The 26,513-nt window shown below is 45.8% G+C and overlaps 2 protein-coding genes across 6 annotated transcripts in view; both read left to right on the top strand.

The window, feature by feature from the left end:
- The window catches only part of LOC118214973 (transcriptional repressor CTCF-like), a 15,545-nt gene extending 12,615 nt beyond the window's left edge, over positions 1–2,930 (top strand). For all 5 annotated transcript variants that reach the window (XM_035395288.1, XM_035395287.1, XM_035395286.1 and 2 more), the window contains 3 exons: positions 568–700; positions 950–1,144; positions 2,415–2,930. In XM_035395288.1, coding sequence (XP_035251179.1) covers positions 568–700; positions 950–1,144; positions 2,415–2,632 — 546 coding nt within the window. In that variant the 3' untranslated portion in view covers positions 2,633–2,930. The remainder of the gene's footprint in view (positions 1–567; positions 701–949; positions 1,145–2,414) is intronic.
- A 13-nt stretch (positions 2,931–2,943) lies between these two features.
- LOC118214975 (guanine nucleotide-binding protein G(o) subunit alpha-like) overlaps positions 2,944–26,513 on the top strand; it is a 30,872-nt gene continuing 7,302 nt past the window's right edge. The window contains exons 1-4 of the mRNA XM_035395291.1: positions 2,944–4,541; positions 11,386–12,171; positions 12,311–12,353; positions 22,341–22,482. Of these exons, the coding sequence (XP_035251182.1) occupies positions 12,054–12,171; positions 12,311–12,353; positions 22,341–22,482 (303 nt within the window). The 5' untranslated portion in view covers positions 2,944–4,541; positions 11,386–12,053. The remainder of the gene's footprint in view (positions 4,542–11,385; positions 12,172–12,310; positions 12,354–22,340; positions 22,483–26,513) is intronic.

Below are 26,513 nucleotides of genomic sequence, written 5' to 3'. Positions count from 1 at the left end.
GCGGTAGGGCTAGGCGCTTAGGAGCCTGTCTCTGAACCCGCCCTGCTCTCCTGGCATAGTTAGCGGTAGGGCTAGGCGCTTAGGAGCCTGTCTCTCTGAACGCGTCCTGCTCTCCTGGCGTGGTTAGCGGTAGGGCTAGGCGCTTAGGAGCCTGTCTCTCTGAACCCGCCCTGCTCTCCTGGCGTAGTTAGCGGTAGGGCTAGGCGCTTAGGAGCCTGTCTCTCTGAACGCGCCCTGCTCTCCTGGCGTAGTTAGCGGTAGGGCTAGGCGGTTAGGAGCCTGTCTCTCTGAACGCGCCCTGCTCTCCTGGCGTAGGTAGCGGTAGGGCTAGGCGGTTAGGAGCCTGTCTCTCTGAACGCGCCCTGCTCTCCTGACGTAGTTAGCGGTAGGGCTAAGCGCTTAGGAGCCTGTCTCTCTGAACCCGCCCTGCTCTCCTGGCATAGTTAGCGGTAGGGCTAGGCGCTTAGGAGCCTGTCTCTCTGAACCCGCCCTGCTCTCCTGGCGTAGTTAGCGGTAGGGCTAGGCGCTTAGGAGCCTGTCTCTCTGAACCCGCCCTGCTCTCCTCAGAACACCATGGCCCGGCACACGGAGACCTGCACCGGGCCCGACGCCGACGGCGAGAACGGCACGCCGCCCAAGAGGGGCAGGGTGGGGAGGAAGAGGAAGATGCGCTCCAGGAAGGACGAAGACGACGACAGCGGTGAGACGGGGAACGCCCGTGGGTCTTGTGGGGGAGAACCGTGAGAGCGCTTGATTTGGAATCGCCCTCTAATGAAGTGGTTTTTGTGCGAGGGCAGGTATTTGGGATTAAAAAAAGGGGAAAAAAAGCTGAATTAAGGCTCTTAATTTGAAATACGGTCCTGGAGCACCCAAACTCCAGCCTTTAACCCTTAACCTTTGACCTTCCCTCTGCGAATTGCAACGTCTAACCCTTTGTCCTCCGGTGCAGATGAGCACGGAGAGCCGGACCTGGATGACATCGAGGAGGAGGATGAGGAGGAGGACGACGACCTGCTGTCGGCCGCCGAGTTGGAGGTGGAGCAGGCGCCCGCCACCACCCCGGTGCCCGCCCCCATGCCCCCGCCCGTCAAGAGGAAACGAGGCCGACCGCCTGGCAAAGCCAACCAGCCCAAACCCGCGCCCCGTAAGTCCTCCGCCCCCCGCCGGCCTGCTAATGCTTCTCTGCGCCGGAGAAGCAGCACAGCAGTATAGCATTTCCCCCGAGCTACGCCGAGCTTTGGGGAAATGCTGCGCGTGATGAATTGCGGTTGCGCTGCTGTTGTTTGTGTTGGGTACTTGCCTTACTGTGCTTTGGCAATGCGGGAGGATTGAGTGTCTGAGTCAGCCGGATGCGCCGTATCAGCTGTGTGACTCAGACATTTGAGTCTTCGAAACAATCTGCATTGTCAACGCAAAGTGAGCACGTACGCCGCACGGACAACTGCAGTGTGTAAATAAAGCGACTGATTTACAGCACTTCCCCCACGCTCGCTGCTCACAGTTCCGTGACTCTCGAGAGGGAAAATAACCATCGCATATCTGACCGCGATAGCCAGCCGTCTGAAGTTACTTTGCTCGCTAGCAAGCTTAGCTAGTGATACTTCCTTAATGGGAACTGAATGGCATTAGCCCTTAGTGAGCTAGCTTAACTCTAACGTTAACTCATGGTTATATTAAATATATGGTTATTCCATAAATTATCAGCTGGCCAAATCAGTCATCAGAACATGAAAAATACAAACTCTCTCGGCTATCGGAGTTAGGTTTGAGCCATAATTATAGTATAGTCAAGGCTCTATTGCATAAAAAGCCTCCTGACGGTTTTCTTTGTGTTACTGCCATACTGAACACTTAGCTGGCGAGAGTGCAGTGGCACCAATTCTCCCTGTCTGAGCTGTTTCCTGGAATCCGGGTGTCTGTACTAACTGTATTAACTGCCGGGGCCCATCCCTGACAGCGCTGCCCCAGAGAGAAACGGTCTCCGCCGTAACCCCCTGTGAGCGCAGCGATAAAAGAGAGCTCAGATAGCCGCACGGACAAGATGGCGGCCGTGAAAACCACGAGCCGCCGGCCCTCTGTGGCAGTCGCGCCGCTTTGACCTTCTGCGTGCGAACGACGCGTACTCGCGTCTTCGCCGTTGGCTCTGCCATTTGAAACGCCAGTCGGTTCTCAGACGGGTGGTTTGGAGTCAGGCTTCGGTCGAGCTTGTGTTTGCGGTTGGACCAGGTTTGCGAAGCTGTCCGACTGAGGGTCTTTCTGGGGTGGAACTAAGGTTGCGGTTGCGTTGGGTTTCGGATGAGGGCTGTGAACTTACCGGGCTGAAGTTTGATTAGGGAATTAGATGTTGGGTTTGTGTGCGTTGTCGTGGCAGAGCTAATCGAACGCTAACCGTCACTCTGGTTTAAATCTCACAGCCGCCGCAATCATCCGGGTGGAGGACGAGAGCACCGGCGAGGTGGAGAACATCATCGTGAAGAAGGAGGCGGAGCCCGCGGCGGAGGCGGACGCGGAGGAGGAGGAGGAGGGCGGAGCCGAAGGCGGGGAGGCGGAGACCGTGCAGCTGCCCGCCGCGGAGACCGCGCCCAACGGAGACCTGACGCCGGAGATGATCCTGAGCATGATGGACCGATGATGGGCGCGGCGGCTAGCCGCCCCCCCCCCGCCTGCACGCCAGCTCCTCCCATCGACCCAAAAACTCCGCCCCCCTTCAGTACTCGGCACCCTATGACCAGTTTGTTTTTGTTTTTTTTGTTTTGTTTATTTTTGACAAATTTCAACTCCCTGTTCTATGGCCTTCTGGCTTCTCACCCTTCAGTAGCACATCCAGCCGCGCAGAGGATTGTGGGACGGCCACGGGTGTAGAGGAGCCATTTCTTAATGTCGTGATAAGATCAAATACGGTGTGTCCCGGTTGGAGGAGGGGGGGAGGGGAGGGGAGGGGTGGGCGGGGCCTGCCATCCGGGCGCGAGGTCCGCTTTACCCTCCCGACCGATACCTTAAGACCCCCTCGACGCTTCTGTAACCGCGCCGCGGAGCCGCCGAAACGCCGGGGGGAACGCCGCGCGCGACCCTCTCGCCGCTCTGAAAGGACGCGGCGACCGTTCGCTCGCTCGCGTTTCCCGCCTTTTCGAAGGAATCGCTCTTGCCCGCGCGGTTGCACACCAGCCTTTCCCCGCCTCAGACCACGTCGCCTGACGGATCGCTCGTTCTCGGCCGAGGGGAGGCAGAATCCTGACATCTGTTATGAAAACCTGCAATTATGTTGTACAAAAGCAATCTCGCTAGTTTTGCTTGTAAATATATATATTTTTTTGTTTTGTTTTAGGTATATTTTAATCTTTCTAGTTATCAAATACCTTGTAAATGCAGAGAAATAGGCGTTTTAAGAAGTAGCTTTTGGATTTCAACCAACGAAGTCTTTTCGCTCTCGGTGTGTGAATGTGCAGAAATACTACGGAGAAAATCATGTAGCAAAACATGGCCCTCGGACATGCCCCACTTCCCTTTATCTTCTGCGGTCTGCACACACACACAGGTATATACACACACACACACACACACACACACACGTATGTACACACACTGTCACTCAATCACACACACACACGTATATACACACGCACGCAATCATATACACACGCATGCACGCACACGTGTATACACACATACACGCATGTACACACACACGCACACAAATCATCTACGCACACCAAATTTGTTGGTGTGAGCCTTTCTGTTTTGGGCTATTCAGCAGAGTGGACTTGTCCCACTAGGAGAAAAATGTCTTCTTTTTTTTCCACGAGCCCTTTTAAAATCCAAACCACTGTAGCGCACCTGCTAAACATCGTAGTCAGACACACGACATGTCAAAAACTTTTTTTTTTCCTTTTTGGAAACGAAACCCCCTTTTTTTCAGATTCGTCGTAGATTCGCGTGATTACATTGCACCCGGGCGAGGTTTTTGCACGTGTGATTGAGGAAGCCGGTCATGTGAGACGTCGGCGCGTACAGGGGGCGGGGCTGTGGGGGGAACGCCGTCTGTCTGTCACATGCTGAAAGCCGTCTGCTTTTGCTAAGCGTTCTTACTGATTCAGAATGACATTTCCTACTACATCTATAATTGTATTCTGATTCGCTCTGGGTTTTTTTTTTTTTTTTTTAACTTCGAGGTTAATGCTTTTTTTTTTTTTTTTTTTTTTTTGTACTTGGCTGTATCATGTGAGTTTCTCGGTGTTTGAAAGCCAACATTATGGAATACATTTATCAGGGGAGGGGCACGGAGGAAGTAGAATGTATCGCTGTACAGCTATTAAAACAAAAATGACCGAACTAGAAGCTCTCTCTCTCTCTCTTCTGTATCGCTTGCTTGCGGTTGGAGGCTTGCAGGAAGTTCACTTCCTGGACCCGGGCTGTTTTTTAAACGCTCCCGTCGCTGCCGCGCGGAGATACACGACCACGGAATTTCGGCGGCGCGTTCCTCAACCCCTCCGCCCGTACCCTCAAACGACCTCCTGCCTCAGGTCGTCCCTCCCGAACCCACGGTAGGTAGCGTTTTGCCGTCTTTATTCCTTTTGACTCCGGGGGAGCTTCTCGAATGGGTAAACGCGCGGGGTGACATCACCCCGACGTCAGAACCCCGTTCTCATGCTGCCCCTGTTTTACGAGTCCCGGTGAGCCACAACATCCGTTGGGTTTAAGTCCTCACCGAAATGGGCAATTCAGGCCCAAGAAAACCAAGTGAGGTGAGGTTATGGATAAACCAAGGGCCAAAGTGGAGAGTGTGGAGGGAGAAAAAAGGCTGAACCAAATTAGTTTTTACAGAGACTCTGTTACAACAATGTTTTTCAGGTAAATGAAGGGGGGGGGGGTGGATAGAAAGGTCCAGGCCTGAACCTCAAAAGCTAGGAAGTGATGAACCGTCCCCTTGCCAGGCAGCCTGGTGACGGTGGTTAAAGTTGCTAATGCTAACGCGGAATCTACTGGGCGTGTGGCCAAAGCCGATGAGGAAGTTGCGGCAAGGGTGCCAGAAAAGAAGGTAAAAGGACAGGAAAAGCAAAGCTGTGTGTATAGACAGGCAGATGTAGCACAGAGGGCGTAAGGGACTGCCAGTACCTGAGTGCGAGTAGAGGCGTTACAGTGCGTTGAATCCAGCAGACGATAGGACAATAAGATCACATCTTTAAAGGGGACGTGGAAGTCATCCTGACAGGCCAGTGCACGGCTATACCTAAGTCTGCAGTCCTGGATTTTAGGTGTAAAAACAACAGTTTTTAAAACGCTCGCTATTCTTACGGAGATGTAAAATGTGACTGGGGATACTGTGAGTTATGTTTCACATCTGCGTGAGAACAATATGGGTGTTTTGAGTAGAATTGCTTTATTTCAATTGGCATTTTTTTATCGATTTGAAAAGGATAGTCTCGCTCGTCTCTTCCGCAGAAAAATACGACTGAGGGGCATTTATATTTATAAGGACTGGAGACAAAGAGATCGATGTTCAAAACTACCCCCCCACACACACACACACACACCAGTTGTTTTGTGTTTTAATTTGATTTGCTATATTTTTGGCTCCTGCATATTTAAAGTACTACTTCCAGTTCCATTATTTGGTTATCCAGGTCATTGCAGTTTCCATACCTGGCTACAAAATATTTCACCACCAGAGTAATTGGTTCAACTGTCCCGCAGCCCTATTTTCATGTTGCATTATTCGGATGCATTCTCTCCTCCCATCTGCTCATATTTGCATGGCTGGCTCACATATTTTGCTCATTCTGGTTCATATTTGAATATTCCAGATTTTCTCCCTGCTAGCTGGTGTGCGGTATCTGTGTGGGGAAGCACACAGACGGCCTTGTGTTTTATTCAGGAGAACCCTGGGAGCTCCCTGCTGCTGTCTCTGCCATGCATTATTCAGCTGGATTTTCGCTGCACTGTTTAAGGAGGCCACACCCATCTGGAACTTCGCTCTGCTGTGCACAGAGGCCACACCCCTCTGGAACTTCGCTCTGCTGTGCGCAGAGGCCACACCCCTCTGGGACTTCGCTCTGCTGTGCACAGAGGCCACACCCCTCTGGAACTTCGCTCTGCTGTGCACAGAGGCCACACCCCTCTGGAACTTCGCTCTGCTGTGCACAGAGGCCACACCCCTCTGAAACTTCACTGTGCTGTGTATAGAGGCCACACCCCTCTAGAACTTCACTGCACAACTCATCTGTGACTGTCCCTAAAGAGCCCTTAAAGCAGAGGAAACCACTTTCCACACAGGAAAAACAACAACGGTGAAACCAGGGTCACTGTCAGGCTACAGCACAGATACGAGCTGCATTGTGTGCTCTTCAGGCAATTCAATATGGCTGTTTTATTGCAGGTGTACCACAGACAGTTATCTAAATGAAAATCTGTATTTCATAGTTTGTGAGACCCAAAGCAAAGGCTTCTAGTGTGATATTGAATACGGCGTTTCTGTCCCTTTTTATACAGCGGACGGGCTGCCGGCTGCTTTACAGAGCTCATGACTCTTATGTCTACGCTAACAGCATCCGTTCATTGCTGCTGGTAGTTCCTATTGGCTGCAATAGAAACGCGTCTAAATCTGCTCTTTTTATATGCAAGTTCCTCTGCAGAGCCCTTCAGTATTACTTGACCTTTAGCCGTGAACTCTCATTGACGTTGAAATCTCTCAACAGTTCCTACACGGCTATGGATGAATATAAATGGAAGTCAGTAAGTCTTCAGATATTTTTGTCCATTAATACCAAAGACAGGTATTGCTACTGCTACTACTAATAATAATAATAGATTTCTTCATTTATAAGGGCCGGTCATCGTCTCTCAAACAGCTGCATTGATATTGGATCTCTTACACTGGTCATAGCACTAATACAAACGACAGTACTGACACAGGCATACTGTTCTGACGTATTTCTGTTCATAATCAGCCTGGGTTCTTCAAACACATAAAACCTGAGCTCACAGACGGCGCCAGTGTGCGGCGGGTGTGAACTCCCCAGGCAGAATCCCGTCGGCCTGCCTCAGGGATCAGGGGCATCCTATCATGGGTAACCAGGTACAGAATCATCACTAACAACTAAGAATATGGGAGCAGGCCACAAATGGCTTCATTTCAGTCTGTTTAAATCAGTGGAGCTCAGCTCATTAGCATAATTAGAATAATGATTCCCAGAATAATTTGTCAGTGGTAATCAGGTAAGATTTACTGGCTCTCAGCTGCAAGCGTACTCTGAGGGAACTCGATCACTGGCTGGTCCCTCCTATGTACGGTGTCTCTCAGGAAAAAAGCCCCTCCTTTTTCAGGTTTCCAGCTAAACCCATTCACAAACTTCAGTTAACCCTAAACAGTCCAGATGAACAGCCTGCTAATTTGTCTGATGAGACATAACTGGAGCACAGAGTTGAAAGGGAAGAGAAAGAACTCTTATTTTGCATTGGGTGTCCAGGGGTCAAATGCACGTTTGGAAATGCTTTAACTCTTTACGTGCTGGTAAAATCTGAAAATGCTCTCGCACATCCTGAAGAATTTTCAAGGAAACGGGTTTCTAACCAACATAATCATTTGAAAGAAGAGAAGTAAGAATATTGTTTTGAATATTGTTGAAAATCTTTTTATTTTATTTTAAAGTGAGCTAATCTGCAAAAACTTTGGTGGTGGCTAAAGTGTTAGAAGTATTCAAAATTATAATGCTGGAACTTTTAAGAGCCTTTCCAGCCTGTGCTGAATGTGACAGCAGTCCCAATTCCCTGCCATTGGTCAGCTTCGACTGGCAGCGCAGACATCACACGATCGACCGCGAGTCGCGTTACCAAAACGGACTGTTCTTTGGGAGCCGGGCGTTGCAGGATAATCCCCGTTTCCCTCCACCTTTCAGGACAGCCTTCATCTCAGCAGGAGAGGAAAATACGGTGCTAAAAATATTTGAATGTAATTCGACAATGATGGGGATAATTTATGCTACACCGCGTGCAACACTAATTCCGTGTTCTACGTTTTTATTTTATCCTTGTTTCTCTGTAAACAATGTCATCAACGAAACAATCTCATGCAAACACACATACTGCGATGTATCTGGTGGAGGTAGTAATCTCTAGTTTTATTACCTTAACATCTAAACATTTGCATTTCATGGATTATTATTCTAATAGTAATTGTAGCCTTTATTATTGCTCAGAATGTAAATTAATCCAAAAACACAATGTTATGCAACATGCATTGCATTCAAGTTTTTCTGGGTTTTTTTTTTTATCAGAAAAGAGGAAATGGCAGGATTGAATTAAAAAAATGGAAATCAGCATTGCTTATGAAATGGTAATCCCTGGGTCTTACTTTCTGAAATGATCTTTCTATTACATTAAAATTAAATGGAAATAATAATCCCCCCCCATGCTATTAAACTGAATACACTGCATTAGTCTCCAGATGTGGTGGCAGGATTAGAATTTTTTTTTTTTTTAAGTGAGCAATAAAATCAGTGCCACGTGCACCTTTTACGGCCATTTATGAAATGTTTTTTGTAATCACAATATACGGAGCTTAGTTATGGCTTGGAGGTTTAACGGTGGAGACGGACTGACAATGCCAGCTCACGCAGTGTGTGGTTCCAGGCTGGCTCACAGAACGGAGGTATGTCTGTCTTTGAAGAGGCTAGACTGGAGGCAACCTTAATTTATTATAACGGCAAAGGATTTAGTGCCTTGCCGAAGGACCCCAGTAACTTCCAAAGGTACCAAGAGGGGGAAGGGTTAGAGAGGCGCACACAAGAAGGACTTACAGTGCCACCAGAGGGGGGGAAGGGTTAGAGAGGAGCACACAAGAAGGACTTATAGCGCCACCAGAGGGGGGAAGGGTTAGACAGGAACGCAAAGTAAGAATTTTCCGGCCCACAGGAGGGGGGGGGAAGGGTTTAGTAGGCACACAGTGTACAAACTTATCGGCTCACTGGAGGGGGAAGGGTTAGGTAGGAGCACAGACTGTGAACTGATAACACCTCTGTTACTGTGCTAATCCCTTCTTTGAGCCTCTGTGCAGTGGACAGGCCGTATTTGTGGGGCCACAGCACAGTTTTGTGGTGTTATGTGCGGGGTTGGAAATTGTTGGTGAGGACTGGCCCGTGGAAAGGTGGAGGAGCACAGTACGGGCTGAAAGCTCTAACCGAGGGGGTAAACAGAATAAACTGTGACGGTGGATTAGTCACTTGCACGGAGATGTTCGTGCGAAGCCAGATTTTGACTTGTCTTCCAGTCTGATACGCAGAGGCCCAAGAGCCACACCTGACTGCTGAAGAAAAGTCTCTCCTTTCTGACGGTTTCTCAGGAGTGTACTTTTGAACTGCTGATACAGTGCCCTCCAAAATGACTAACAATTATTAACACCCGTGATAAAGATGAGCAAAGAAGGCTTAGAAATCAACCGTCCAGGTAAAGAGCTGCATACTGAAATTTAAAAAGTACAGTACGTTCTTTACAAACTAATAAAACTGCCCTAAGATAAAGATGTTTTGACAAGTAATATTTTTCCCTGAAAGATATGTATCAGAGGTTATTCACACCTCAATTTTCAGTACTTTGTGCAATCCTCTCATTGCAACAATACCACTACTGAACCGTCTTCTATGGTGTTTTTTTACATTACATTACATTACATTACAGGCACTTGGCAGACGCTCTTATCCAGAGCGACGTACAACAAAGTGTATAACCATAACATTGGTGAATGTATCAGCAGGGATCTTTGACTCTTTCACCATTGCTCCGTACAGATCTCTCTAGATCCTTCGGACCCATTGGTCTGTGCTTATAGACTGCCCTCTTCTACTCAGACAAAATTCTGGATCAGGTTCAAGTCTGAAGATTGGGAAGGCCATTGCAAAACAATAAATGTTATGGTCAGTTAAACAGTTCTTTATTGATTTTGAGGTGCGCTGGGGATCTTTGTTTTGCTTCCTGCTGAGGGAAACTATGTTGAAACCAATAATGTCTTGGTGCTTGCTGGAGTTCAGGATTTCATTGACCTTAATAAGAGCCCTAGGATGAGTAGATGCAAAACAACCCCGTAACATCAAAGATCATCAAACATCATAGATCCTGCACCATAATCTTCCACTGATATGACATCAGTTTCGGAAAAAATAATGTTTGGGACAAAACATTTTTTTTTCTTGATTTGACTCTGTACTCAATAATTTATAGATTTGTAATCAAACAATTCATATGTTATAAATAGTAGAGAGGTCTTCCTTAGCCTACCAGGCTCTTTGCAATTACTGAGCTCACCAGCGCTCTCTTTCTTCTTAATGGTGTTCTAAACATTTGATTTAGGTAGGCCTATGTCTCTGACTGTTTTTTTGTTTGTTTGTTTGTTTGTTTGTTTGTTTTTTCATAATACTCAGCCTCATAATAGCATACTTGACTTTTACTGGCACAACTCTATGCTAACAAACACCAATAACAGACTTCAAATGCAATCAAAGGCCCAGAATCAAGACAAGTTGCTGAAAGCTCTCTTATACCAGCACTAAAGAAACAAATGAACACATCTGACTAAACAGAAACACAGGTGAAGCCATTTGTCCGAAACAATATGGTGCCCTGAAATGGGGGGCTATGTATATAAAGTGCTGTTATTTTATTCATGGTGAAACCAAAATGTTTTAAAATACGCTTCAATAAAAAATCTGCTCTTTAACCCCATCAGCATTGTTTGATTGCAATCTAAAATTGTGTGCTGAGCTAAATCAAGAAAAAAATATGTCTTTGTCCCAAACATTATGGAGGTCACTATATATATATATAGAGAGAGAAAGAGCGAGAGAGAAAGAGAGAGAGAGAGAGAGAGAGCAAGGTCTATATAGAAATGGTCTTGTCAAGACCAGTGTGGAAGAACTTGACTGGTCTGCGCAGAGCCCTGACCTCAACCTCATCCAACACATTTGGGATCAATTGGAAAGCCAGCTGCGAGCCAGGCCTAATCGCTCAATGAGTGCCCAACTTCACTAATGCTCTTCTGGCTGAATGGAAGCAAATCCCTGCAGCAATGCTCCAACATCTAGTTTAAAGCCTTCCTAGAAGAACAGAGGCTGTTATAGCACTGAAGGGTGGACCAACTCCATATTAATGCCCATAATTTTGGATGAGATGTTGAATGTCAGGTGTCCACATACTTTTGGCCATGTAGTGTATATATAAAGAATATAGTTTATGATTCATGTTTATTTTACACAGTCCTTATCAAGGGTTGTTTTTTTAATGTTGTTTATTTTTTAGTTTTAAAGTATTGTACCATGATATTATAGCATATCATATGAGATTTGGTAAACCTTACATCAACAAGGTTTTTATTGTTGCTTTTATTGTTCTCTTGTACAGCCCTCATATAATCATCGTCGTCGTCATCATCATATCAGGAAAAACGTGGGAAGCTCCATGTTTCAGAGGTTAGCTGCAAACAACACAACTCCAAACTCCAGCTGGACCACGCCTCAGCGCGATTACGCCTGGCCCGCATCCAGCAGCGCACCGTATGGAATGGATCGGCTGCCGCCTGACACAAGCCGCATAATCTTCTGCTTTTAATACATCCACGCTTGCGCCCCGTAACCCTGTCCTGCAATACGGCGCAACGTGGTGATATATGATACATGTGAGAAAGTAAGAAAATAAAATCCACCGTTGCTTTTTCCCATATGTGGCAGCTAACGGAGCACGACCAGCATGCTCGCTCGTTCTGCTTCTGACGTCAGACAGTGAGAGACGAGCTAACGCGCTGTGTCCTTCTCCTCCATTGTGAACTGAACGATGCGGTCTCTGGCAGCCATCGTCACCGCCCAGTAGAGACCCCAGCAGAAGTGCCGAGCACAACGACCCCCTCGAGGGAGACAGAAAGAGAGGGTCAGAAACGAGCCCTGTTCACGCGCCTGTTTTCATGCTTTAGCTAGCCGTGCAGACCCAGTGCGAGACCGCGGGATACGGAAGAAACCGAGGAAACGGGAGCTCGCCTATTTTGGTGAGAAAGCAGAGCCGAGGTTCGTCTAACGATGGGATGTACACTGAGCGCTGAGGAGAGAGCAGCTTTGGACAGGAGCAAAGCAATCGAGAAAAACCTCAAAGAAGATGGAGTCATTGCTGCTAAAGACGTTAAATTACTCCTGCTCGGTAAGATTATTTCTTGGGGATAACCCTCAGTGTAGCCTATGATTCCCACTGTCTACACAGCAGAAGGCTATTAGGAAAATTATTTTTAAAGAAACAACGCTGACGGCCTTTTACTCTGTTTTATTTCTGATCTCAACAGGGGCCGGAGAATCAGGCAAAAGCACCATTGTGAAACAGATGAAGTAAGTGCTTGGCTTCAAGTGTTTCTTGCCTTTAATGTGAGCTGAGATCCCCCCGTCCGTTCCTAGTCGGCGAATACTCATGTCCGCCATATTTTCAAGGAATGATCACCTTTAGCGGCGATTCGCACACTGAATTGTAGCTGCAGGCAAACGTTACTAATCGTTTCCACCGGCGACTGAGACAGCGGAGTGCTGTTCACGCGCTTGGTTCTGAACATGGACCAGTGATTGACTGCGTGCGTGTCCAGCGACAGCTCGTGTGTGCAGTGTGAACCCGAGTGGCATTAAAATACACCTTTCAATTAAGCTTAATGGCAGGCTTTTATGACTCTGATCTGGGCCTCTCCTCCCTTGCGGGTATCAGCCAGGCTTAGCAAGACTGAGACGGTTTTGATTTAATTTAGGAAAAATATGTTTTAAAATGAATATATATGACCCCCCGCCCCCTTAAAAATATATGCATATATATAAATTATATTTTGTACGTATCTGCTGTATGACGAGTGACAAGGAATCGTGTAGTTAATTTAGGCTATATTGATCCCTATGCTGTGCTGATGTCCATGTAGGAGATGACTCTTTCTGAATGAAAAGAGTGGCTACTGTTGTAGCTAGAGATAGTCTTCGTCTAATCTAGTTACCATAAGACCATTTTGTGTTTATTGCAGTCTAAGACACATTGTTTCTGCCCAAACACCATTTACTAATGTATTTCCTTCACAAATGACTGACAACATGGACGCATTCTGTACTGGGATAAATTATATTCGTGCATCAAATGGTTTTGATGTTCAGTTAATCAGTGTTGTTGATAAATAAAATGGGGTATAGAGTGACCAGAAAATCTTCTACGAAATATAATGGAATTGCCAGTCTTTTTATTGTCGTTTACACCACTAATGTCCGACCGAAGGATAGGCAGGCTTGGCTTTCTGAAACTCCATGAAGCAAACGTCTGCACTCAAGTGCTTTGTGGAGCGTAGTCATATCATGGAAGATTCTTCAAAATACAATAATTCGACACCATCTAAATTATACACCGAAAAGTGTACAGTCGCTATTCAAGTAGCGTAATGCAAAAAACGAACCTATGTCGTTGGATTAGAGGGTTAAATGTGATTCTAATTGAAAGAATCATTGCATTTCAGGCGGTTGCCGTGGTGGACAGCGCCCAACCGAGAACGTATGTGCAATCGTTAATTTTCGACCACGTTCGGCTCTTTTCGTTTCTGGGAGCTAGCTAATACTATGGTCTGCTGGTGAGAGTGGGAATCTGGAGTGGATTTTCGCCGCTGAGTGCGTGGAACGTGTCTTGGATTGAGACTGAGAATAAGAACTGGAGGAAGAAAAAGAACTGAGAGAATAAAAAATGTTACTGGATTTGAACACGATGCGTGTGAAAATATTAATTCTGCATGTGATGTTAATAGTAAATGAAAAAAAAGGTAAAGAGTTTGGTTAGCTGCAATTGCAATGTACACGAATGATCTGTATTATTCTTGAACTTTGCTATTGACTAGATATGCAACACATATGTGATTCTGAGAAAATATTTGCAAATATAATAACAAATTGCATTTAGCAACAGCCCCCATTATGAATAAGCACTATACAATATGAGTGCACTAAGTCATAGTGAGATTACATGGATAAGATAATGAAACTAAACTGATACTCCTTAAACAGCAATAGACTTATATAAAATGGCAGATCAATTTACAGTAATGGACTGAAAGACAATGTGTTCCAGGAATTCCAGTTCCATTTCAAATAAATAACATAATGAAAATTAAATATAAAAATATAACCAACAATAAATATAGACCTTGAAAAAAATCGATGTGTAAATAATGTGTAAACAGCATGCATATTACATATGCCCTTTCTGGTTATAACACGTGTTCTGGCTGCTCTCTTCCTGTGCAAAAGGCACGCAAAGCGTTTGAAATCCCGTGCGTTGTGTTTCTGAGAGATGGTAATGGCTGTGAGTTTTGTCTGTTTGCTCCCTTCTAGACTGTAAGCTTTACTCGGTGAGGGAGTAAATTAGCCTCTGTTTGGACTCCCTCCCTGCCACCCTTGGCCTCTGGGGGGAAAGTGCTGTCTGTAAACGAATGCTCAAGGTGCGCCTGTGCTTAATGAACAGTTGCCAGCGTCTGCTAATGGAGGCACGGGCAGGGATAATGAAACGGGGATAGGGTGGTCATGATGTCACCGCGGGGATTGAAAGAAGCCAGCAACCAATCAAGGAATACCTTGGTAATAAACAGACCAATGGTCACTGGTGGATACCTTTTCTGGCTACACTTCCAATTCCCTTGCATGGCACACTGTAGCCACTAGTTATCCACGAATTACTGCGTGTGTTGTTCTAGTTGCTATTACCAAAGTACTCTGTGATTGGTGGAGCCCTTCTCTGGTTTCTCTGGAAAATGTGACAGCATTCATGTCCTATCCCTATTTGTTTTTTATGTGGGTACTTTTGATCTGTCTTTCAGTGGACATTGGATCAACTAATGCATATCTGCTTCAGATGTCATGACCTATGACCTATGACCTGTCCTGTTCAGTTCCTTATGAGTAGGGCCACCCATTTGTTTCCACACACATATACTTCAGTCCTCTGCCAGGAAGTGGTTTATAGTCTTTTTTGTTGAATAATTATCCTGGTTGCACCACAACAATCTATTTTGATAAAGTAGTTGCACAGATATTGATTGACAGCAATGTATACAAATGACACTTGTGTTACAATCCCATTCCCATTCGGGGTAAGCGTGTAGTATAATGGGTAAGGAGCTGGACTTTTAACATAAAGGTCACAGGTTTAATTCCCAGGTAGGACACTGTCACCTTTGTGCAAGGTACTTAACCTGTATTGCTTCAGTATATATACAGCTGTATAAATGGATGCAATGTAAATGTAACAAGTTATGTAAGTTTCTTTGGATAAGTGTGTCTGCTAAATGCCAGTACTGTAATGTACATTCAGATAGATTATTTAGGCAGTGTATGTAGCAGTGTATGTAACATGTAGCAGTATTCTGAAATGTTGTACAAGAGTTTCGTTGGAATCAGTGGGAAATTTAGTTTACAGAGAAATAGTCAAATTAGAAGTTTTTAAAATAATGACAACAAACCATGTGTACACCGTTCTAAACTCTGAGGTTCAAAAATTCTCAGAGTTGGTTCTTTTGGCAAGAGCTGGAAATATTTCTGCACCAAGAATTAATGTGGTCACATCGCAGTGCCATTTTCCTTTGCAAGCCATTCCTAATCGCCCAGCTTGGATTGACACTTTTTTGTTTACACTTGGATTTAAATCTAGACGGAGGGTAAGAACTTGGATTTAAATCTAGACGGAGGGTAAGAACTTGGATTTAAATCTAGACGGAGGGTAAGAACTTGGATTTAAATCTAGACGGAGGGTAAGAAATGACGAGCGTAAGAAATTTGTGAGCTGTTTGACAGAAATGCATCTTACGGTTTGAGCTGAAAAACGTTGTTGCAATACAGGGTTGTAATACATTGTCAATTTTTATTTATTTTATTTTATTTTTTGTTACTGAATATTTAGGAAAATCGGTGTTTGAATCCTTCGCTGTGCCCCTGTGGAGCCAGAGCAGAATATTCATCTGCAACGGAGGAGTAACTAACGGCATTAAGGGACAGTGAATCAGCAAGGAAAACTTCCATCATTTGTGAGGGAAGTTCCTTGAAGAACAAATCAAATGTGTTGAACGCAAATGCCTGCTCTATCGCACAGTCTTTGTCTCTATATGGGGCGGTGTAGTGTAATGGTTAGGGAACAGGGCTCGTAACCTGAAGGCCGCAGGTTTGATTTCCGCTGCTCGAGCTCGAACCCTCGAGCGAAGTATTCACTTGCATTGATTCGGTATTTATCCAGCTGTATAACCGGATACTGTGTAAAAATGTAAAGCTGTGTAAGTCACTCTGGATATGGAGTGTCTGCTAAATGCCTGTGATGCTACCTGGCTCGTTCCTGCAGGTGTTAACTCCACAAGCGCTCATGAACGAGAAGCACAGTCAGTCGGCACAACTGTCTCAACGGCTCAGAACTGGTCAGTGACTTAACGCTTTGATATCATGACCTTCAAAGACAGAAACACCGATAACCCGCCTCTTCTTTTTACAGATTTAAAAAAAATGTGTTTTATATGCTTGTCATTGTAGAGGACTGAAAGTCACCAAATAACTGTTAAAAAGGAAAATGGCGGTTACACGCTCGCCACCGCTGCCTTTGGTCTGGCAGGGGAGATGTGACGGAACACAGGGCAGTTAGCGGTAAAAAGCCAGCTTCGCGCATCGGCGGGTACGTCAAACGCCTCCATCGGGCCTCTCGACGGGGTCACGTGTTCCGCTAACAGGAGCTGCCGCTATCCTGACCGCTTCCTCCGCCAGCGTCGCCAACGCAGAAGGGTTTTCCTGGGACGTCAGGTCTGGGCCTGGCCGGCCGCTATTACGTAACGGATAAATGCCCGATAGCGGCGTATTAAGAGGGCAGCATCCGAGCCGCTATCGCTAACGGCCGGCGATAGGTCGCTTTCCAGGGCTACTTCGACTGCCCGCTAATCTGTCAATCTGGCAGCTGCCCCACTGACGGAAGGTTCCAGATGGCCTACGGGCCACGGCCTCACGAGCTCCGCTGCGTCTTATATGGCTCCCGTCAGTGCGGAAAGAGGTCAAAGGTTACTTCCTGCATTAACCCGCTAACAGGGCGGTGCATAGGCCTGCCCCCATGGTCAAACGCAGCTGGGCAGCAGGGGACAGGTATTGGCCCCCCGATACAATTTTGAGAAGTGGTTCACTGCCACTAGCCCATCTTCAAACAAACGATCGCCGGACTGGGCCTTCTGCGCCAGACTGTCAGGTCCACGTTCTTTGGTTGTTCGCATGATATAGCTAGCTCCCTTTGGCAGCCATTTTGGTTCCCTGTGGGTTACCTTACCCTGTCAGCATGTGAGCAAATGTTAGTGAGCTTTACTGGCTGAACGGAACAAAGTTGGGATTTGCTCACGAAGGTAAGCGTCGACTAATGTTCGCCAAATGTCGACAGGGAGGCCACTTTGAATTGACAACTTGAACAATAGACATTGCAGGAACATTTTTTTCAGTTAAACTTAATTCAACACAATTCAGCACTTTGTGTAATAATTTAATTCAGTACGTCGCACATGGACAACTAGTAGACAGACAGTGAGACAGATGACACATAGATGTGCTTCCATTTCAAGAGAAATGGAAATGTTAGCTGGATATCGAGAAATTATTTTTCTCGCATCTGCAAAGTAGTGTTATCCTAGGCCTATCATTTTGTATTTATGTTTGTAGTTTAATCAGGTTGAGATGACTGAATGGATACTATATGTGGAAATGCCCTTTTGCCTTTGAATACCAATTAGAGATTGTATTTTTCTGATTTTATATTTGATCATGTCCGTTGGTCAGCACACTAAGCCCACTGATTTTGTGATTCAGAGATTAATAATAATGTTGTGTCCCTGACTTTTTATCGTGCTTTATTTTTTTGCAATATAGTATGAATCTGCCTATGTATGAAATCTGTTCACAAAATCGGCTTTAGTGTAGCCAAACCTACTCTTGCCTGCTTTCAAAAGCTTGTTGTTGAGTTACTGAGTTACAAAAGGAGTTGCTCTTTATGATGCAATTGCTAAACATTGATAAGCAAAATTATTATCATTGTTGCTATTTTAATAGGAGAGCACACAGCCCGCTCTCCTTTTATATCTTTCGCTTTATTCAGACAGGAGACTGCAGAGAGGGTCATAGATAGACGACTCATTAATTATTTCAAACCAAAGGCTGTTTGAATTGAAAAAGATTGGAGAACAGGGAGAGGACCTTTGTGGCGCAGACGGACAGCTCGTCTGTGCAATACTGTACGCACTGGAAAACAATGAAACTAGGCAACACAGCGTGGATTGCTTTATGAATAACAACAGGCGTGACTCCTTGAATTAAGCAACACTCAAGATTTTAAATGTAATTTCTTATTAATATTTAAAGGTAGCCAGTGATATTAAAATAAAAATGCACATAAAATGCAGGGGACTGGATGGAAGAGGTATTCATAACGCTAGTTTATCTTAGTACAGAATGCTGTTTGGGCAGTCGGCCGCTGTGTATTAGGCTAATTCATGCCTTTATTTAGCCTAGATGACGAAGCAGGTGAAACAAAGCAGAGATGAAATGCAAGGGACTTTTATAGTCAGCTAGCCAATCAGCATGACAGACCTTTTAGCCAATCAGCTATAAGGCAGGATATCGTATTGTTTTTGTAGGGGGTCTCCCATGCATGTGCTAACCAAGCCTAGCCCTGCTCAGCTTCAGCCATCAGTCAGGGGAAAGTCTGGATGACCTCTGTGAGGGCCAGCTGAAAGTGTGACTCCATTTCACGATATGGATTATCAACACACCTGCAGATAAGCCCACCTACACCCCTGCAGATATAGACACACCCACCTACGCCCCAGAAGATATAGACACGCCCACCTACGCCCCAGAAGATATAGACACACCCACCTACGCCCCAGAAGATATAGAAACTAGAGATAGACATGCCCACATACACGCCTGCAGATACAGACACACCCACCTACACCCCTGCAGATGCAGACACGCCCACCTACACCCCTGCAGACACACCGACCTACACCCCTGCAGATACAGACACGTCCACCTACACCCCTGCAGATACAGACACGCCCACCTACACCCCTGCAGATACAGACACGCCCACATACACCCCTGCAGATACAGACACGCCCACCTATACCACAGAGTCTCCCACACAGTCTTTATACGGCACCATCTCCCATCACTTTTCCATTAAGTGAAATTATGCGATTTCATAGTTTGTAAATCAAGCCAGTCCTTCATCTGCAACGGAGGAGTAACTAACGGCATTAAGGGACAGTGAATCAGCAAGGAAAACTTCCATCATTTGTGAGGGAGGTTCCAAGCCAGCCAGTTTTTAGAAAGTTGACAGTTAACCCCACATCAAGGCAACATTTGCAAGCTGCACTAACCTTGACCTGCAGCTTGCACTTGCATTACAAAAGCCATTATTCTCCCATAGGGAAGATTCATAAATACAGAGGTACCTCAGGCTTGGTCAACTCAGGATCCACTTTAAGTGAAAGAGCCGTATGACAAAAAAATAAACTTTTTCTCGCCTGGCTTTTTAAACAGACAGAATTATACCATGACAAATGATATTCAGCAAAAATAAACACATTGTATTACATCGATATGGATTTAATTACCTGACTCTACTGGATTTGTGAGTTGTGAAGCTTGGTCTCGTCTATACTGGAAACAGGGTTTTTGTTGCGTGCTGCGGACGATTTCGATTCCGACGTTTCATGTTTGAGAGTGCAGAGAAGGATGTTTCTCATCGGTATGTCGAAGTAAACACTGAAATGGTAGCCTAGGCCTACGTCTTGTGAGTTTTGAGATGTCCCACCAATTTCGAAGTCCACGACGTCTTAACTTGTCTCAAACTGACGCCTGCAGCTCATCAGAACACTTTACCTACACGAATTCCATGCTGTCGTTATCTTTTGGCTAGTTCTGACGTTGAAAAAAATTGATGTCATTTTGCTCTTGCTTGAGTCATTTCAGTTTTACAGCTGTTAGTTCCTCTCCTAGTGAAAAATCTAACTGTAAATTGGACATTTTGAACTGGGAAACTGAAGCATCACCATGTTGACAAATACTATTGCTTCCACGTCTTGACACAATAAATTCCGACTTCCACTAATATATCAATGCTGCCTTCTCGACTTATAGTTTTCCGTTGCCTTTTCAATTTTAGCGATATAACCGAGTCATACATTAACTAAAGACCGGGTTTGCTTTTTAGAGAACTCGGACGAGAATATCTCAGATTTGTAAAAGTTTTTCGCGATTCAAACGTCTAACAGCCCGCAGGTGTACTCAAATACTATTGGATTATTTTCTGCTCTCTAGTCCCTCTAGTGGCAGATTCCAGGACAACTTTTCCTCCACTACTTTTCTATTGAGTTTCATTATGAACTAATCACTGTCATCAGCATTGGCATCAAATATAGATTATTTCATGTTTCTCTGACATTATCAAAAGACACGTAACACATTTGCATATATAGGTCTGCTCCTGTCCACAGGAGTTTCATTGCTGAAATAACATTTGAAATATGAATCAAGACTGTCCATCACAGTCATAATCAGGTTTCAGATTTCCTGACACACACATTCCATTTACCATAAATGCCTCTGAGTCACTCATATTGCATTGGACATGCGCCTCCTCGTCCCCGTGTGAAATTGTCCTTGTTGCATATAAATTTCAGTTCCATAAAACCCATTTCTTTAAAAGACACAGATTTTGACCATTGACCCATGCCAAACATAATCAAAATTCTAAAAACACCCAAGGACTGACATTTTTAAACACACTATAAGCAGACTCAAATTTCCTTAAAAACCCAGAGAATCACAATTGGAATACATTAAACAAACAAACAAAGAATTCCGTTCTGTAAAAGAACGCGTGTGCTGGTTTTACATGCAGTGGGTGTCCCTCTTGGTGGGGGTGGGGGGGTGACTTAAACGGTGAGTTCTTTTCCAGTGCTCCACCCCCCCCACTATTCTCTCTTGCCAGGGATTTACTTGTGTGTATGTTCACCAAAACACCATCTTGGAGGAGGTGCTAAATCCCCCTCCTGAGAGTGATCAGGTCCACTGATGTCTTTGGGCAGACTCTGATGTTCCTCGCCTCCCACATCACCATGTGAGGGGAGCCATGCACTGAATGTGGGTGAGAGAGGACAAGACCGGGTCAGCAAAGGCTGATTTTGATTGGACGGGAAGGATGGATTTTTAAAAAAATACCTAAAATAAATTCAGCTGGTATCCAGAGAGCTGTAGCTCTTAAGGCTCATCCTGGGGGGTGAGCTAGATGGCGCCGTTCCACGCTGAGCACTAAGGTTTTCCGCTGATGTGCCGGCACCAAACCTCTGGCTCAGTTCTAATTTGTAGTTCAGATGGGGTCGGGGCAAGTCTATGTGTTCATACGGCTCAGGGGAAACTTTACTGGGATAACACTATTGCAACAATATTTCAAAGTCCTTGCGTGTGGGTCAGTTTAGTTATGTGATTACCCTTTTCCTTGAGTAAATTATCCATGGTCCTGTCCAAAACAGCTGACTTGCCTACTACTGAGTATATGTTTTGTACACTGGAAGAAAAAGTTGTTAAGTGGGAGAAATTTTCTGTAAATGTAGTGTACTTGAAATCCCTGGATGATTTACTTATTTCTGGGGTTTCACTGAGTGCATTTGGGAGCACACTTTTCAGGAAATAAACCATACTTTTTAGGAGGTCCCACACCTCTGAAGAGGTGGAGCCATGTTTGGGTCCCATACATCAGAGAGGAAGAGGCGGGGCCTATTTACTACAAGGGCGGGACGTCTTACAACACTTCCACTGTGCCGCTGGAAAATAGTATGGAGGATATTTTTCCACATGCTCCCCATTGTGTACTACAAAGTATACACTAAACAGTAGGCAGTATGTTTAGTAGACAGCATATATTTTGAGGACAGAGTAGTTCAGAGGCTGTTTCTGACACAGCCCTGGTGGGTGTTCTACACGCCAGCTGTAGGTGTTTTTGTCCAGGATAAATTAGATTGGACATCGATATGGAAACAGCAGCTGACTGACAGATGTATGACTATGCCAGGTATTTCTCCAGACCTTCCACAGCACCTCACACTTAAGCCACACCAAAGTCAGTTAATGTTTCTCTCCATGTACCAAGAGATGTACCAATAACACAAATACGAAATGTCTGAGAGAAACAGAGATGAGAGGAGGAACAGAGATAAAGATGTGAGAGGAATGCTTTTGGGCAGAGGGATCAGGGATGCGCTGTGACAGTGTGTGTGTGTGTGTGTGTGTGTGCAGAATCATCCATGAGGACGGTTTCTCTGGCGACGATGTGAAGCAGTACAAGCCCGTGGTCTACAGCAACACCATCCAGTCCCTGGCGGCCATCATCCGAGCCATGGACACACTGGGACTGGAGTACGGAGACAAGGGGAGGAAAGTGAGTCACACACACTCGCGCACGCGCACACACACACACACACACACACACAGAAACACAGAGCACCCACACACACACACACAGAAACACAGAGCACCCACACACACACACACAGAAACACAGAGCACACACACACAGAAACACAGAGCACACAGAGGGCACAGGATACCTACCACCTACCGATACACACGCTCATAGTCACACCCGCTCACACACGCGCACATGTGTGATGACAACCTTAAAGAATCAGGGGCACGTGTGACTTGAGTCCTGTGCGCGCATCGATGCAGGTTATTCATTTCCTGGAAGAGCCTTTCCATTTCCTAAGGCCTCTTCCTCACGCCTGTTTGCACATATAATGGCCTAAACCTGACAAAAAAAGGGCTTGTGAAACAGGTGGGCAGGGAGGGCCATATCGGTTCCTGCTGTGTGTACCGCCTTCTCCCATCTCTACCTCACTGGCGCATGCAATCAATCAATCAAATCAATCAATCAAATTTTATTTATATAGCGTATTTTACAACAGTTGTCACAATACGCTTTGCAGACAGCCCTAGCCTAAACCCCCACAGGAGCAAGCCTAAGGCAACAGTGGCAAGGAAAAACTCCCTGTGGCAGATGGGGAGAAACCTTGGAAGGAACCAGGCTCAAGGGGGAAACCCATCCTCCTCTGGTCGGCTCAGGGTGCCGACTGGTGACCAGCATGTCAGCCAGTTTATGCAGAAGATATGATAAGTGATGATAAGCATGCAGACGTTTAACGAACCGAGCCGGCTCAATTGGGGGAAGCACACGCGTGCGCATTCGTGTATGTCGGCCCCCAAGAAACGGGACTGCCCGCTCCTGTTCTAAAGTAACCAGACACAGAAGGAGAGAGGGAGGGAGGGAGGGAGGGAAGGAGGAGAGGATCGAGTGTTTGAGGTTTGGGACCCCTCGCCGCTCGCGAGTCGCGACCGTGGCCCCGAGGGGGGACGGGAAAACGGAACGCGGGGGCCGTGGCAGACGCGCGCCGCGCCGCTTCCCGGGCCCGTCCCGGCGGAATCGGGGTCCCGGGACGAGCGGCAGCCGGGCGCGGTGGCCTTTGGGGCGGCGCGGAGCCCCCCCGCGGCAGGCGGGGGGGGCCTGGGTGGCATTTAGAGCCTAATCACAGCCCGCTGCCCCCCAGGCGGCTCTAATGGGGGCTTAAAAGAGCCGGAGCCAGCGGGACCCCGAGACTGTGAGCCTCTCTTTTCATCTCCACTGGCCTTTTCATCTCCATGCCCCCCGATCCCACCCAGCCCCGCGCTTCTGCTCTCCAGACTCCGCTCTGAAGGGATGTTCACCTGCGCTCTCTCTCTCTCGCTCTCTCTCTCTATCTCTATCTCTTACACTCTCTCTCTATCTCTATCTCTTACACTCTCTCTCTATCTCTCTCTCTATCTCTTACCCTCTATCTCTCTATCTCTCTCACACTCTATCTCTTACACTCTGTCTATCTCTCTCTCAATCTCTATCTCTTACACTCTCTCTCTCTCACACTCTATTTCTCACTTGCTCCCTCTATCTCTTGCTCTCTGTTTCTCTCTTTCTCTCTCTCTCTACCTCTCTCTCTCTGTCAGTCTCTTACTCTCTATTTCTTTCTCTCTCTCTCGCTCTCTCTCAATCTCTTACTCTCTATTTCTTTCTCTCTCACTTGCTCTATACCTCTCTTTCCCCATGTCTTTCTCTCTCTCACTTGCTTTCTCTATTTCTTTCTTTCTCTCCCTTGTCTTTGGCTTGCTTTCTCTCTCTTTCTCTCACTTGAAAAGAAAAGACAAAAACAAGTATAAAATGAGAGATTTTTTTAATTACTTCCTGCCATGTCCTGTTCCATTTCCTGTCCCTCATATAAGTGTAAGCGTAGCTAACACGCTAACACACACGTATGCAGATTATCATAAGGTAACATGTATACTAACACTCACATACACGCTACTCTGGGTATAATGGGTGGGGAATTCTCTGATCTATAATTCAGCAGGGCAGGAAATAGCAGTAGCAGCATCACTGCAGGGCGCGTACACACACTCACTCACTCTCACACACACACACACACACACACATTCACTGCAGGGCGCACACACACACACACACTACAGGGTGCACAAAAACACACACATCACTGCAGGCTACACACACACACATAAACACACACACACAGACACACACACTACAGGGTGCACAAAAACACACACACAGACACACACACTACAGGGTGCACAAAAACACACACATCACTGCAGGCCACGCACACACACATAAACACACACACACACACACGCACACGCCCTCTCTGCAGGGGCTTAAGCACAAACACTCGCTCAGCTCACTCACTTTCGGTAGTACACTCCTACCTATTAAACAGAGTGGCGAAAGCTAAATATAAGCAAACTGTGTACCATTTATGTCTGGGTTCAAAGTATGACTTTCTGGGTTTACATATATGTGCTGAACACAAGTGAATGTAAATAATTAAAATGTCTCATTTTGTGTTTATAGATCGTTTAAAACACCGTCTTCCATAATGTCTCCTTTTTAACATTTTTAACATTGAGGACAAAATTTCCTCAGTTGGACCGTTCTCATGCCACCGACTGGCTGTCTGTAGTGATCTGTCAATTTAAAAATAAGACTTATCCGAGATTTAAAAACGGCACTTACAATTCCCGAAACTCTTTCTGTGACAGAAAGTCTGTCATCGGTAGCCTATCTAAGACAACCTGCAACCAATGTCAAGCACGTTGAGTAAAAACTCCATAGGCACGATTGTTTTGGCAAGTCCCAAGAGACTGGCCAGCCAAGGATGGATAACGTCATCCTGGTTGTTGTATTTGGTACACAAATCTGACCGTTTGCTCGTAATACAAGATGTTTTAAAAAGTAATGAAAACCTGCATATAGATTGTTTACTGGTGACATGGGGCCTTGTAATGTTGTAGTTGCTGAACGATTCAATCCTTCATTTGCTTATATGAAGTTGTCGCTGTTGCCGTCTATGATGAAATGCGCTAGCATAGCATGTTGCAGTATACATGCCGCTTCACGTCCTTATGCGTGCTTGCTGTTTGCGGAGGGGCATATGTCATTACAACACTGCTCCAGCAGAGGGCACTAACACACACCTCTGAAAAATAAATAGCGGTCTTAACCTCCTCACTACCCGCACACCCGTATCTGATCAGCTCCCTTTTGCCTGTTCACTACCTGCATCAGATCATGAAAGATGTGAAGCATTCTGATTGGTCTAAATGGAAGTGATGGAAGTGAAAGCACTCTAATTAGTCTGGGTGTAAGTAAGGCATTCGGATTGGTCTGGATGTAAGTACAGTATTCTGATTGGTCTTGACAGTATGTGAAGCATTCTGATTCGTCTTGGGTGTAAATGAAGGTTCTGATTTATCTTGGGTTCGCGCGAGTGAATGATTCTGATTGGTCTGGGTGTACGGGAACCATTCTGATGGATTGCTTTCTTATCAGAAGGAAGTGACATCACCGTTGTAAGAAAAAAAAAGTCCATTCTCATCCCTTGTTGCTTCCTGCTCTCTGTGAAGCAGCAGTAGAAATGGCAGCTGCAAGTCAGAACTAAAGTGAGGTACAGTGAAGGCCTTTGGCTCCTGGTGTAGTCAGAGGGGATAAGAGGACAGGAGAGCTTACACAGACAAACTGCTCCCCCTGCTGGTACCTTAAGGAAAAATCTCATTTCCATTACAGCACAATTCTTTGGGCATCATTTCTATCTCTGACAAAGCATTCCTCTCCTCTGAAGCACATCAATACCTTTATAAGTAGAATCATGTGTCCTCCTGCTGAGCGGGGGGGGAAAAACCTGCAACCACATTGGCCCTTTTTGGATAAGACTGGACTCCCCTGCTGCACTTCTCGTTATATCTTTGCTGGTATGAAATAATATCAATATTTACATTTTTTTCACCATGACTGAAGGCAACATTTTGAAAAAAGGTAAATGCACACAGTGAGTCTGTAGTTTCTTGTGCTATCTGTTGCAATATGTT

This window comes from Anguilla anguilla, chromosome 16 (assembly GCF_013347855.1).
Source record: "Anguilla anguilla isolate fAngAng1 chromosome 16, fAngAng1.pri, whole genome shotgun sequence".
Classification (NCBI taxonomy): domain Eukaryota; kingdom Metazoa; phylum Chordata; class Actinopteri; order Anguilliformes; family Anguillidae; genus Anguilla; species Anguilla anguilla.
The sequence above is the reverse complement of the archived record's forward strand: the minus strand, read 5'-3'. Positions and strand labels throughout refer to the sequence as shown.